This window comes from Haliotis rufescens, unplaced genomic scaffold (assembly GCF_023055435.1).
Source record: "Haliotis rufescens isolate VD_foot unplaced genomic scaffold, xgHalRufe1.0.p SCAF_3, whole genome shotgun sequence".
In the NCBI taxonomy this organism is placed as follows: domain Eukaryota; kingdom Metazoa; phylum Mollusca; class Gastropoda; order Lepetellida; family Haliotidae; genus Haliotis; species Haliotis rufescens.
Window position 1 is genome coordinate 3,912,840 of NW_025964001.1, and position 13,034 is coordinate 3,925,873.

Genomic DNA, 13,034 nt, shown 5'->3' on the forward strand with positions numbered 1-13,034 from the left:
GAAGCGTATTGAAATGGTTTGCACTATAACAGTACTGTCACACCACCAATGTACCATAAGGTTTCACCCAAATCTCATTAAAATCAAATCTCAGTTCTCGCTACATCTACACAAAGATTGAGGACATCCCATTACGGGTCACGCCAGAACGGCCTGTCATCCGACCAATCAGAGCGCCGCTTACCAGATCTGAAAAGTGTCGGTCGGAATGTATCATGTAACCTGGAAGAGGTTATTCCTTATTCCGTATTACGTATTCCGAACGACAGTTACGGCGTGTACGACTAATTCCGTCAAAATTATTATCTATCTCTCGCTTCAATGGAATAAACATTTGAAACGGATTAGACTTTCCACAGACCCTGGGAAGCACTGTCATACACCTTTGGCCAACTGTTAGACATCCCAGAATTTTCTTTTTTCAGTTTTCAAATTTTGAATCGAAAACTAGGAAAGTGTTTTTCAAAGCTAGTCTGGTCTAGAACCAGTGCCGTAAACCCTCGAGTTGCTTTCTGGTTGGCTAATGGCGACTTCTTGTTAGTCATTTCATTGGTCGGTCAAAGTTCGCGAAAGGTCGTTCTGACGTCACCTGTAATGGTGTGTCCTCAGACCTTTGTATAACGGCAGCAAGCAGTAACATCTGATTTGAATGAAATTGGATTCATCCCAAATGAATTACTAGGAAAACTTAGCCAAGCTCCGTACAGCGACATCCTGTTTCCCAAGGAAAGGAAATGAAGTGGAGTCCTCTAACACGTCCAGACAGATCGTCCAATGTCACAATCAGTTCACGATATATTCCAATCAGATCAACATATATAACAGACAACAGTACAGCATATAGTAGAGGCAGTTGGTACAGCATATATCACAGACAATCAGTCAAGCAAATATCAGAAAAAAACAGTACAGCATATTTCACAGGCTACCTGTTATCAAACTATCACAGGCAACCAGTTCAGCCTTTATTGCATATATTCTCTCTCCATATCGCACCCCACCCCCACCCTTACCCCACCCCTCACCCCCCAACATACACACAGGGCCGGAGACCAGGGCCATTATTCCGGCAACCTTGAGATAAAGAAAGTTCTTGGAATCGGTCATAAGCGCACGACAGTCTATGTTGATGTAATAGTAAACACATGCTTACGTCCACGTCATAATTGGTGTTTACGTTTTGTAGGTCTGTTATCACTGGCCACAGATACACGTAGTGTCAAGTTCCCTACACCAGTGACAGATCCTGGATGCACGTATGTATATAGCCTCGGACTGACCTGGGTTTGCAGATGCCATCATGGATGTTCTGCTGGCTGCAGTCCTGGCCAGTCTCCTCCACGTGTCAGGTGAGCTATTCTTTTATCAAGGTGTTATTCAGGGAGTGAATTAGGCGATCGATACACCTACTCTGTTTTGAAATTTGATGAAGTCCCAATCGGGTTAGATACCTCTTATTTTGATGTGTAACCGAGCGCTTTAATGGAAATGGTTTTGCCGATGGTGGATAAGGAACTTCGTTTCAACATTTAGCTATGAGCACACAATGCCATTTAGAAAGTGGTTAAATGTAACAAATGACTGTTTGTCGAATGTTTGGTGAATATGTTGAGGGAATTCGGGGGCATGTACCTTCAAAGCTTGATTTCTTTATTATGATTTGGACCAAAACATGCTTTTAAATGATTTGATGTTTGGCATTCGACAAAAAAAAAAAGTCTTCCATTCTATTTTTTTTTTTTTCCATTTAAAACAATATGCAATACACTCATAAAAAACGCACAGGTAGTATGTAGTTCATTGAACCTGACTACACAAAAACTCCGGTATATAAATTGGATATATGTTATTGGAAAATGTTGTTGGCCTGATATTCGACAAACGGTGCGTCAAAACGCAGTCATTGTCGATTGCAATGTCAAAGTCAAAGTCAAAGATATTCATTGCATGTAAGGTCTCCGGACCATATACAAAAGAGTTACAAATAAGTAGTTTTACATATTTGGATATATACTCATGTTTAACAATTTGTTTCTGAGGGAAATTGCATTTTTAACATATTTAGCCAGTTTTAATATGAGAGCACCATCTTTCGAAGAAAGAAGAGAAATAAAAGCAGGTACAGGGTAATTTGACAGATAGCGTTCTGGTATAAACTTTCTTCTTAGATCACAATAATAAGGACATACAAAAGTAAAATGAATTTCATTTTCTATAGCTGAATGACATAATGGGCTTAGCCTCTTCGACATTTCAGTGGACATTTTTCTTCCTTCATTTATCATGACATCTAGCAATCCGAGCCTAAATTAATTAAATGGACGTCGAAGGGTTCTTGGTGTTAATGTAGATAAGTATTTTTCTGGTTGAATAAGACTCTTAAAGGTTCTATACAAGTCATACCTTGAACTGTTAGTGTAGAATTCCATTCCTGATAAAACATATTTATAGATTGTTCACGAAATTGTTTCAAAAGAATTTAACATCACCTACTGTTTGGTTTAACCATGCAAAGCCATGAGAAAACAAAAGGTTTCTAATATGTGATGCCCATATTACTTTGCCCATGTCGTCTAAATGTACACGCATATTATAAGCAATTCGGTGGGGATTCATGCATTCCAAGAATATTAAACCAGTATTTCAAGCATCTAATTTGGGAGTTGATGTATAATGGGTATCTGCCACACTCGCCATAGACAATACAATTGAGTGTTGATGAACCAACGGATAAGATATTTTTACAGGCTAAAAGAAGTAGCTTTTCGAGACAATCGTATCGCTGAAATCCCCATACTTCTGATCCATATAACATGATTGGTTGGATTTGGGCATCAAATAATTTAATAAATATATTCGGTGTAACAGCTCCTACTTTCTGTGAAACAGACATTATATTGATTCAGACCCCCTTTGCACGTGATGTTAACTACGAGACACTTTTCTTGAAGTTCATTGTATGGGTAAACATTACACAAAGATATGTATAATGGCTCAGAACATAAACACATTTACCATCGAAAAACCATCTTTCATTCAGTGACACCTGACCCCCTCTTCTGAAAATGACAATATTTGTTTTATCATAGTTAACTGATAGTTTCCACTCTTTGGTGTAACATTCTAAAATGTTAAGTTGTTTTTGTAGTCCAACAACAAAATCTGATACTAAAATGACATCATCGGCAAAAAGAAGCATCAAAATTTCTTTTACATTTGGGAACATTTGAATACCATGTTTACGCTTAGCCATAATTTCATAATATAATTCACTAATAAAAAATGAGAACAATATCGGGCTCAAGATACATCCTTGTCGTAAGCCAACAGGACAGTCAAAGAAATCGGTCAACACATCGTACACATAATTTGATATTTGGATACATCGCTTTAAATATAGAGTACATTTTCCCCTGAAGACCAGTAGTTATTAAACAGTACCATGGTTTCTAACGAGTCAAAAGCTTTTTTTTTAATCGACAAAGGCTACATACACTTTGTGTTTACGACGTGATAGACACTTTTGGATTATTGCATATAATGTGAATATATGATCTGACGTTGAGTACTTTTTTTCTAAAACCAGCTTGAGTTTCGGGAATCTTATCACGCATGTTAGCCCAATTCGTAATCCTGGAATTAAGTACAGATGTAAAATCTTTCCAAGAATACTCATTAAGGATATTCCCCTATAATTGTCTGAGTTGTTAAACTCTCCTTTCTTGTGTATTGGAATAATTACCGAACAAGACCAGGTTCTGGGGAATGTACCACTGTCAAACGTCTTATTGAAACATTTTTGAAGAATAGGCATCATCTCAAATTTGGAACATGTTATCATTTCAACCGCAATATGGTCAGGACCAGCAGCTTTTCCACTTTTTAGATGTACTATAACGTCCAGAATTTCATCCTGTGATATGGGTCATTCTAGAAAAAGTTCGTCAACATAAATATAACATGAAGAGGAAACATCAATAATATTGACAAACACATCACTGTCAGTGTTGAAAACAGTGTCATTTGAAAAAAAAACTTTCATAAAATTTATAAGCCACTCAGCCTTTGAGATATTAACTTTTCTATTTGTCTGCTTTTTAAATGAACGCACCTGTTTCCAAAACTTAGAGGGAGAATAGATAGTATCACTCAATTTCTTTAGCCTACATATACACAAGTCAGATATACTTTTACTGCAGCAGGATTTATAGTTCTCTTTTTGCAGTAGATGTTTCTATTAGAATCAGTATGTCAACGTCTAAATGTTCTCAATGCTTTTCGAGCATCCCGTTTAGCAATCTTACATTCGTCACTTCATGGGGCCTTGGTATGTTGATAGTGCATAAGTCTACTTCTTTTCCTTATACAATCTGCAGAATCTAAGATAACATGGACGAAATCATCTGTAGCCCCATCTGTGTTAAAATCCAGTTTACTCAAAAGTAGTTGATTACAAGACACCATCCTTTCCTGCAGGCTGTTCAAAAACGTTTCACAAAGAGATTCATTCCAAACAATCTTTTCTTTAAAGCAACCAGATGTTGGCTTATCATTTTGGTTGTTCATGTTTGGGAATTTACATGTTAATTCTAATGGTAAATGATCGGACTCTATACGACCTCCAATGTTGAACATGTTAATGTATTGAAAAAAATCCGTAGAACAGATAAAGTAATCATTCACACTACAGCCCTGGTGACCACACTATGTATATTGCCCTTCTGCGTCTCCATATACCCTGCGTTAACAATAAATAGCTGGAATGAATAACGTATGTCTAACAATATCTGCCCAAATCTGTTAATCACACTGTCATGGGGTTTACGATCGTCTTAAACGGCATAGTTTTCACACTTGTTCAACAATGTCATGGAGGAAAACAGTAAAGCAAAATGCACGTGCAAGTTATGGCATTCGTACCTCGTGGTAGTGGCTATAAAAAGGCAAGCATAATCCAATAATTTGTCATTCAATTGTCAACATTTTTCAAGTTCGAAAATGCCGAGACACAGCGCTGGCGATCGGAACATCGCCACAGGACGTATCCAAAGAGGGGAATCGCAGTTTTCTGTTGCACGCCACTTCAACGTCCACCACAGCACCATTTGCCGCCTTTTGGGCCGATACACTCAGTTCAATTCCACTGCAGACCGTCCGAGAACAGGCCGACCAAGAGTTACCACCCCTGCACAGGAGCGACACATTCGACTGTTCCACCCACCTACGTCATCACAATGCCACACAATGGTTTGAGAAGGATATCGGACCAGAGTGTCAGGAACCATCTTCTCGAGGCTGGAATCCGATCAGGAAGACCAGTCATCGTCACTGTTGTTCAACAGACCCATCGACAGCGACGCTGTGCCATACCGTACAGCCTTGGAATTTGAGAAACTGGAGACGAGTGTGGTTTAGCGATGAATCACGATTTCTTCTTCAACGGCGCGATGGAAGACATCGTGTTTATCGTCGTCGAAATGAGCGTTTTGCCCCACATTGTGGACGTGAATTCGACAAACTCGGTGGTGGTAGTGTCATGGTGTGGGGGGCCATATCCTACACCACGAGATCTGACTTGGTTGTGGTTCAGGGAAATTTGACAGCAAATTGCTACATGAATCAAATTCTTCAACCTCACCTTCTTCCAATCATTGACCGCCAGAGGGAGCTGTTTCAACAGGACAACGCTCCACCGCACACAGCTCGTGTCACTCGCCCTGGCCGTCGATGGAGATCTCCAGATCTCAACCCAATCGAACACCTCTGGGATGAACTCGACCGTCGTGTACGCCAACGTCAGAACACGCCGCAGACACTCCCACAACTGGCGAGCGCGTTTCAAGCAGAATGGCATAGAATTCCGCAGGATAAAATTCGTACACTTATCCAGTCAGTGCCGAGGAGAAGCAGGTGATTACTGCTCGGAGCGGTCACACGAGATACTGAGTTCAGCGCAACCTTGTGGCCTTTTGTGACACGACAATGAACTGTTTTCAGTGCCGTTGTACAACGACAACACGAGACTATCAAGGTCCAAAATTTCATATTTGTATCTATGATATTAAATTAAATACATCGGCTTTGTTAGGTACAATAACATTTTTGAAAGGGTATAAAATCTTCTTTAGGTGACTGCAATACATATTTTTTACACATGCGCATGTAAAACGGGGATCAGCAGAAGATCGGAACAACAGACGGTCCGAGGTGATGGGTAGACTAGCAGAAGTGGGTCAGTTTTACACAGGTACCAGGTGATGGGTAGACTAGCAGAAGTGGGTCACTTTTACACAGGGACCAGGTGATGGGTAGACTAGCAGAAGTGGGTCAGTTTTACACAGGGACCAGGTGATGGGTAGACTAGCAGAAGTGGGTCAGTTTTACACAGGTACCAGGTGATGAGTAGACTAGCAAAAGTGGGTCAGTTTTACACAGGGACCAGGTGATGGGTAGACTAGCAGAAGTGGGTCAGTTTTACACAGGTACCAGGTGATGGGTAGACTAGCAGAAGTTCTAGAGTCGACCTTGATCCTTCACCAAGATTGATTTAATAAGGGCTTGAGTTGAGCCTACTACACATGTGCTAGTTATTGCTCTGCGTCTGTTGCAGTGGGGAACCTCCCCCCAATCATCGACTGCCCGCAGTCGTTTACTACGTTGGTGAAGCCGGGTCAAGGGTCAGCCACTGTCACCTGGGATGCACCGACCGCAAGCGACCCCGAACAGGGGAAAGTCATGTAAATATCCTCATGTAAACACCACATTGGTTTAAAGTCAAATAAAATGAATGACTAAGGGACGCAACTCTGCAGTAGAGGCATCTTCCCGAGGTGAGGGAGTTAACTGACTATTAAAGTCCAGTTTCCACCCTTGCCGAACTTGGATGGAATTATGGAGTTTCATTTTGGCTGGACTAACGAGTCTGTGCATTGTCCAATCAAAATCGCGTAACGAAATCGTCATGGGGTTGATAAACAAAATGGCGACTGCCGTGCAATTGATCGATTGCAGGATTTCCAGAGCATGTGTACCGTCAACTGGGCGTCGACAGGTATTTTCCAAATGTTTTCCTGTTTTAATAAAGGTGCTCACAAATATAACGTTCGTTTCAGTCCGACGTTAAATAAGTTCTCGCCGAGCCCTGGTTCCATGTTGACTGTAGGTACCTACATCGTCAAGTACACTGCGACCGACAAGGAGGGCAGGAGTGACCACTGTACATACACTATCACAGTGGAAGGTAAAGTGTACCGCACAGGCCCCATCTGTCCCTTGTGTGTGTCCCTGTGCCCTCTTGTGTCTCCCTGTGGACCCTTGTGTGTATTCCTGTGCACCCTTGTGTGTCACTGTGCATCCCTGTGTCTCCCTGTGCATCCCTGTGTCTCCCTTGCGCCCTTGTGTATCTCCCTGTGCACCCATGTACACGTTTCATTCAATTTGAGTCATTTAACATTTGATGGTTTATGATGTGCAGCAACCTATCAACCACACTAATCACAACGTCTAGACATCTGTCGGACATATCACCAGAGCGTTGACCATTGTCTCTCCCTGTGGACCCTTGCGTGTCCCTGTTCAACCATGTGTGTCTCCCTGTGCATCCCTGTGCGTCTCCCCGTGTACCCTTGTGTCTCCCTGCGCAGCGTTGTCTCCCTGTTCATCCCTGTGTGTGTCCCTGTGCATCCTTGTGTGTCACTGTGTCTCCCTGTGTGTGTCCCTGTGCACCCTTGTGTCTCCCTGTGTATCCATGTGTGTGTCCCTGTGCACCCTTGTGTCTTCCTGTGCACCCTTGTGTCTCCCTGTGTTTATCCCTGTACATCATTGTGTCTCCCTGTTCACCCTTGTGTCTTCCTGTGCACCCTTTTGTCTCCCTGTGCATCACTGTGCATCCTTGTGTCTCCCTGTGCACCCCTGTGTGTCTCCCTGTGCATCCCTGTGTGTGTCCCTGTGCACCCCTGTGTGTCCCTGTGCATCACTGTGTCTCCCTCTGCATCACTGTGCGTCTCCCCGTGCACCCTTGTGTCTCCCTCAGCACCTCTGTGTGTGTCCCTGTGCACCCTTGTGTGCCCCTGTGTATCACTGCGCGTCTCCCCGTTACACTTGTGTCTCCCTGTGTATCCCTGTGTGTGTCCCCGTCCACCCTTGTATGTCTCCCCGTGCACCCTTGTATGTCTCCCCGTGCACCCTTGTATGTCTCCCCGTGCACCCTTGTATGTCTCCCCGTGCACCCTTGTGTGTCTCCCCTTACACCCTTGTGTGTCTTCCCGTGCACCCTTGTGTGTCTCCCAGTGCACCCTTGTGTGTCTCCCCGTGCACCCTTGTGTGTCTCCCCTTACACCCTTGTGTGTCTTCCCGTGCACCCTTGTGTGTCTCCCAGTGCACCCTTGTGTGTCTCCCCGTGCACCCTTGTGTGTCTCCCCTTGCACCCTTGTGTGTCTCCCCGTGCACCCTTGTGTGTCTCCCCGTGCACCCTTGTGTGTCTCCCCTTGCACCCTTGTATGTCTCCCCGTGCACCCTTGTGTGTCTTCCCGTGCACCCTTGTGTGTCTCCCAGTGCACCCTTGTGTGTCTCCCCGTGCACCCTTGTGTGTCTCCCCTTGCACCCTTGTGTGTCTCCCCTTGCACCCTTGTGTGTCTCCCCGTCACCCTTGTGTGTGTCTGTGCATCCTTATGTATGTCCCTGTGCTCCCATGTACAAGTTTGATTCAATTTGAGTCGTTTAACTAAGTTCATTTTATGGTTTACGATGTGCATCAACCTATCAGATTTTAAATAACCAAAACTGCACAGAAATTATATGGACGAATACATTCCCCACACTAATCACAGCGTCTATACCTATGTCGGACATATCACCAGAGCGTGGAACATACTCCCTTTAAAATATCAGCTCTATTCGGCCAGGTGCGCAGTGCCTGAGTATTGGTGACATCCGGCACGGCCGGACCACGTGCAACCAGGGAGCGCGGTACGGGGAGAAGTGCAGCGTGGTGTGCGACTCCGGCTACGAGGTGCTAGCGGACAACTCCTTTACGTGTTTGAGGGATGGCAGATACGACAAGCCGGCGCCTGTCTGTGAAGGTAGGGTATACAGGTGGTCATGGCCATGACTGCCATTCTTGGATTGGACCCGTGAAGATCCGGGTTAGAATAGGTCTTCAGCAACCCATGCTTGTCGGACTTTGGGAGACATGCTTGTTGTAAGAGGAGACTAACGGGATCGGGTGGTCAGGCTCGCTGACATGGTTGATGCATGTTATCGTATCCCAATTGCGTAGATCGATGCTCACTATGCAAATCACTGGATTGTCTGGTCCATGCTCGATTATTTACAGACGGCCGTCATATAGCTGGAATATTGCTGAGCGTGGCGTTAATAAAAAAACAAACCAGCTAACCCTCATTTGCGTTTCAGAGATTGGTTTCTACACCATGCTGTGCCGGAACATCACGTCATCGAGGGCATCAACCTTTCTCAAATCAGCAGAGAAGAACTTCCAACTTGTTTTCGAACAGTTACAATCACGAGGGTACATTCCCATATATAAGTCCATGGAGTTCGCAAAGAAAATGTGCCAGAACGCAGACAAGTCCAACCAGGGAGTGTGTGTCTACTTGCGGCGTTTGGCGCTATTTGAGAAACTGAAGGAAGACATAAAGACACTTCCGGTGACCAACTCTCGTAGAGGTGACGATGACGACGTCGACAACTTGATCCAATACACGTACCGTCGTCTTATGACGCTACATCCTGAGATTCATCGGTTCTGTGACGACACCAACTTTATCAACGGCCTTTATGACTATCTTCCAAATGTTCAGAGAATACATGATAAAAACAAATATCAACGCATACTTGGGCAAATTTTCTCAGAAAATCTGACGTTTGATGTTCTGAAGTCAGAGGCTAATACGTTATGTAGCCCGGATCATGAGGGGCCCGACTGTCTATTGAGAGACGTTTTACAATTAATGGAACGTGCAAAGAGGTTTATTGCACACCAAGAAAAGATAGGGAGATGGGATGATGAAGACGTTAATCATTATTTCAATGCTCTGACATTTAGTTCAATCCTTCTCAAGTGGAAATACCATGGTCGAGTCAATGCCATACAACCTCACAACACAACAGATCAACAAGCAGTCATCACACAGATCATCAGAGCAGTGGCAATGTACATTGATGATGGCGCAGACGAGAAGTTGGAGATTCTGATGTCGATGTTTCCATACTTCAACACAGACAAGATATGTAACAGTGGGAAGATGTGCTTGTTCTGGAGAGTAGTTGACCAAACCAGAGTCTACATCAAGTCTCGCCAACCGGCGACAGGTAAAGGCGTCAAAGTGCGTTTGTTGAACACCGACCTTGACCTTCGAGAGTTCCTCAGACAGAAACAGATGGAGAGGGTTCTTCAGTTCCTAGGCGACCAGGAGTATAACCTGGTGGCAGTTGCAGACGACTTAAAGAATGAATTTAGCAAGGTCATCAACCAGCGATTTTATGAGCTCAAAACATACTTCAAAAAGATTCACAGTTTTAGTGCCGCAAAAGCTAAGGCCGATTTGATAGTTTTCCATCAGTTAAACAACCTGACACAATCAGCAAGAACTCTAGCACCTGATATAGACTCAGACATTTCGAAAGTAATTGGTTTCATGATGACATATGCTGCCTTAGCAGTGACTAAGAAAACTATTAGTTTCGCCAAAGTTATTGCTGAAAGTTGCAATCCCTTGAAGGCAGCGACCAGTTCGTCTGTGTCTGATGTCATGGATGCGACGGCTGAGTTGGCGAACGCCTTAGCAACGCTAGGATCAGCTACAAGGCTAGTTATCGCCATACATGCCCTTAGGGGGCACATCAATCACGTCAGAAATGGGTTTGCGAAAAATAAAGAATTTATTGGCAATATGAAAATTATAATGGAATCAATAACTCAAGACAAAAAGCCGGACGACTTTGAGGCTGCTAAGGACAGATTTTTGAAAAAGTATAATGATTACGTACCTGCAGTTACTAAACCAGATATTACTGAAATGGCTGTTTACTTGAAGAAGGTTCTTGAAGAGGCATGTAAGATCACAAGTTCAAGTGGCCTATGCCGGAAAACCGCAGTGAAAATTGAAAAGTTAGTATCTACGCTTGAATCTATCTATGACAAACAGTTTGAGCTGGTTGAAGTGTTAGCTCAAAACGTCCAGTCTCAAGTGGCTATGAAGGCTGCTGATGGCATAGTGGCTGATTACGACGCAATAGCGGGAAGTAATGGCCAAGATGAAGATGTTTTGGAGAGTCTCCGCCAGGTGTCGGGGATGTCGTACGTGTGCTACAGAATCATGGTCCTTCAAGTGATAAGGATGTATTGTGACGAGCTGCAGTACAAGGCAGGTGGGGTTAGGCCCCATGTGTGTAAAGATGCGGGAACGGACATTTCAACTCTGTTGGCATATAAAGAACCACCTTGCTCTTCAAGAGGCCTCGAGTTCCAGACCGTTTCCGGAAGGAAAACAAGGCGCGGAGACACTGCATACATGAGTATTTCCAAATTGTATTCAGGCCAAGAGATTAGCTTCAGAATTCCTAACAGCAGGTGGTTGTATAAAGCTGGGTGGATTACCAAAGCTGATCTGACAGCCGTGATCTATGTTTCTGGTTTCGAAGTATACTTGCCATCTGAGGTCCGCTACCGTCGGGACATCCGGGTCCATGTTGAGGTCGATGGTGAGAACGAGTTAGTCCCGGGGGGCACAAGGTATACCATCAACCCATCGCGACCAATGGTGTTTGAGTACAAGGTCGGACATGGAGTGAACTGCCGACAGCACCGGGGCTATGACAACCCCTACACAACCTGCCACACCAACAAGATCCCTGATGTATGCCCCAAAACAGAATACTCCTGTTTTGTGGATGGAGGAGATAGGGTCCTGCACCCATCTATTTTCTCCCGTTTCAAAATACGTGTAAACGGGTATGAGGATCTCCCTGTCCCGAAACCAACAACGCCAGTACCAGTCAAGGTGGCTGTGCGAACCTGTGTGTTCATACCGTCAAGGAGTGATCAGCAGTTTCAGGATCAGTTCCGGTATCAGGGGCGGAATCGATTGCCAAGCACCTGTTGTCCAAAAGAACAGTACTGGTCCGGGCGGCATATGGCTTGTCGGAACTGCCCGAATAACTCAACCGTGGCGCTCCGGGGATATTTTTGTGCGAAGCAAGCCGATTAGAAGACGGGTTCAACCCTATTCTCACGAGATGGTCCGTGGCAATGAAATGGTTAATGTGTTAGTGAGGTGAAATTGTGTTTAACCTCGCGCTCATGATTATTACACTTGTATAGCGACGTGCATGCATCTGGGAGTGTGTGGGGTGATTGTACTTGTCCAGATTAACGCCGGGTTGGGGCTACTGAGTTACTATGCCGCTATTTAACATGGATGCCCCACTAACATATATTGTACTCCGAGCCGAGAAGTTCTAGTTATATCCCCTAAACAAAAGTGCTAGTGAGGGTAACGTCTTTTGGTATGACGCTGCCAGGGCATCGAACCACCGATCTTCCGCTCTCTGGCAGACGCCCTATCTGTTAGAGTCAGATGGTCCATGAAGTGTATCTCAAGTGGGGCCTCACTGCTTCTGTCCAATGATGGTATCAATAAATACACCAAAAATTTCAACATCTTGATCTAAATGTGTAATAAAACATGAGAAAATAGTTTATGAAAATGTGTTTTGTTTGTGACTGTGACCAGGGGAGCTTACTTGATACTTTCCTTTTCAACAGTACAGGTGATCTACACATTGATTCATGCAGTGAACATTATCCTTAGACATGTGTGCACGGGTGGCACCGCGACCCTTGAAGATCCGGGTAGAAAATAGGTCTTCAGTAACCCATGCTTGCCGTAAAAGGCGACTAACGGTATCTGGTGGACAGGCTCGCTGACTTGATTGATGCAAGTCATCGTATCCCAATTGCATGGATCGATTCTCATCACGTCAGTCACTGGATTGTCTAGTCCCAGTCACTG

General features: G+C 44.2%; 1 protein-coding gene across 1 annotated transcript; it reads left to right on the forward strand.

Moving 5' to 3' along the window:
• Positions 1-1,234: 1,234 nt before the first annotated feature.
• LOC125371565 lies at positions 1,235-12,729 on the forward strand. Its single transcript, XM_046495370.2, has 5 exons — positions 1,235-1,349; positions 6,611-6,737; positions 7,113-7,240; positions 8,904-9,080; positions 9,415-12,729. The coding sequence occupies exons 1-5, from the start codon at positions 1,301-1,303 to the stop codon at positions 12,228-12,230; spliced, it is 3,297 nt and encodes a 1,098-aa protein (XP_046351326.2). The 5' UTR covers positions 1,235-1,300; the 3' UTR covers positions 12,231-12,729.
• The last annotated feature ends 305 nt before the right edge of the window (positions 12,730-13,034 follow it).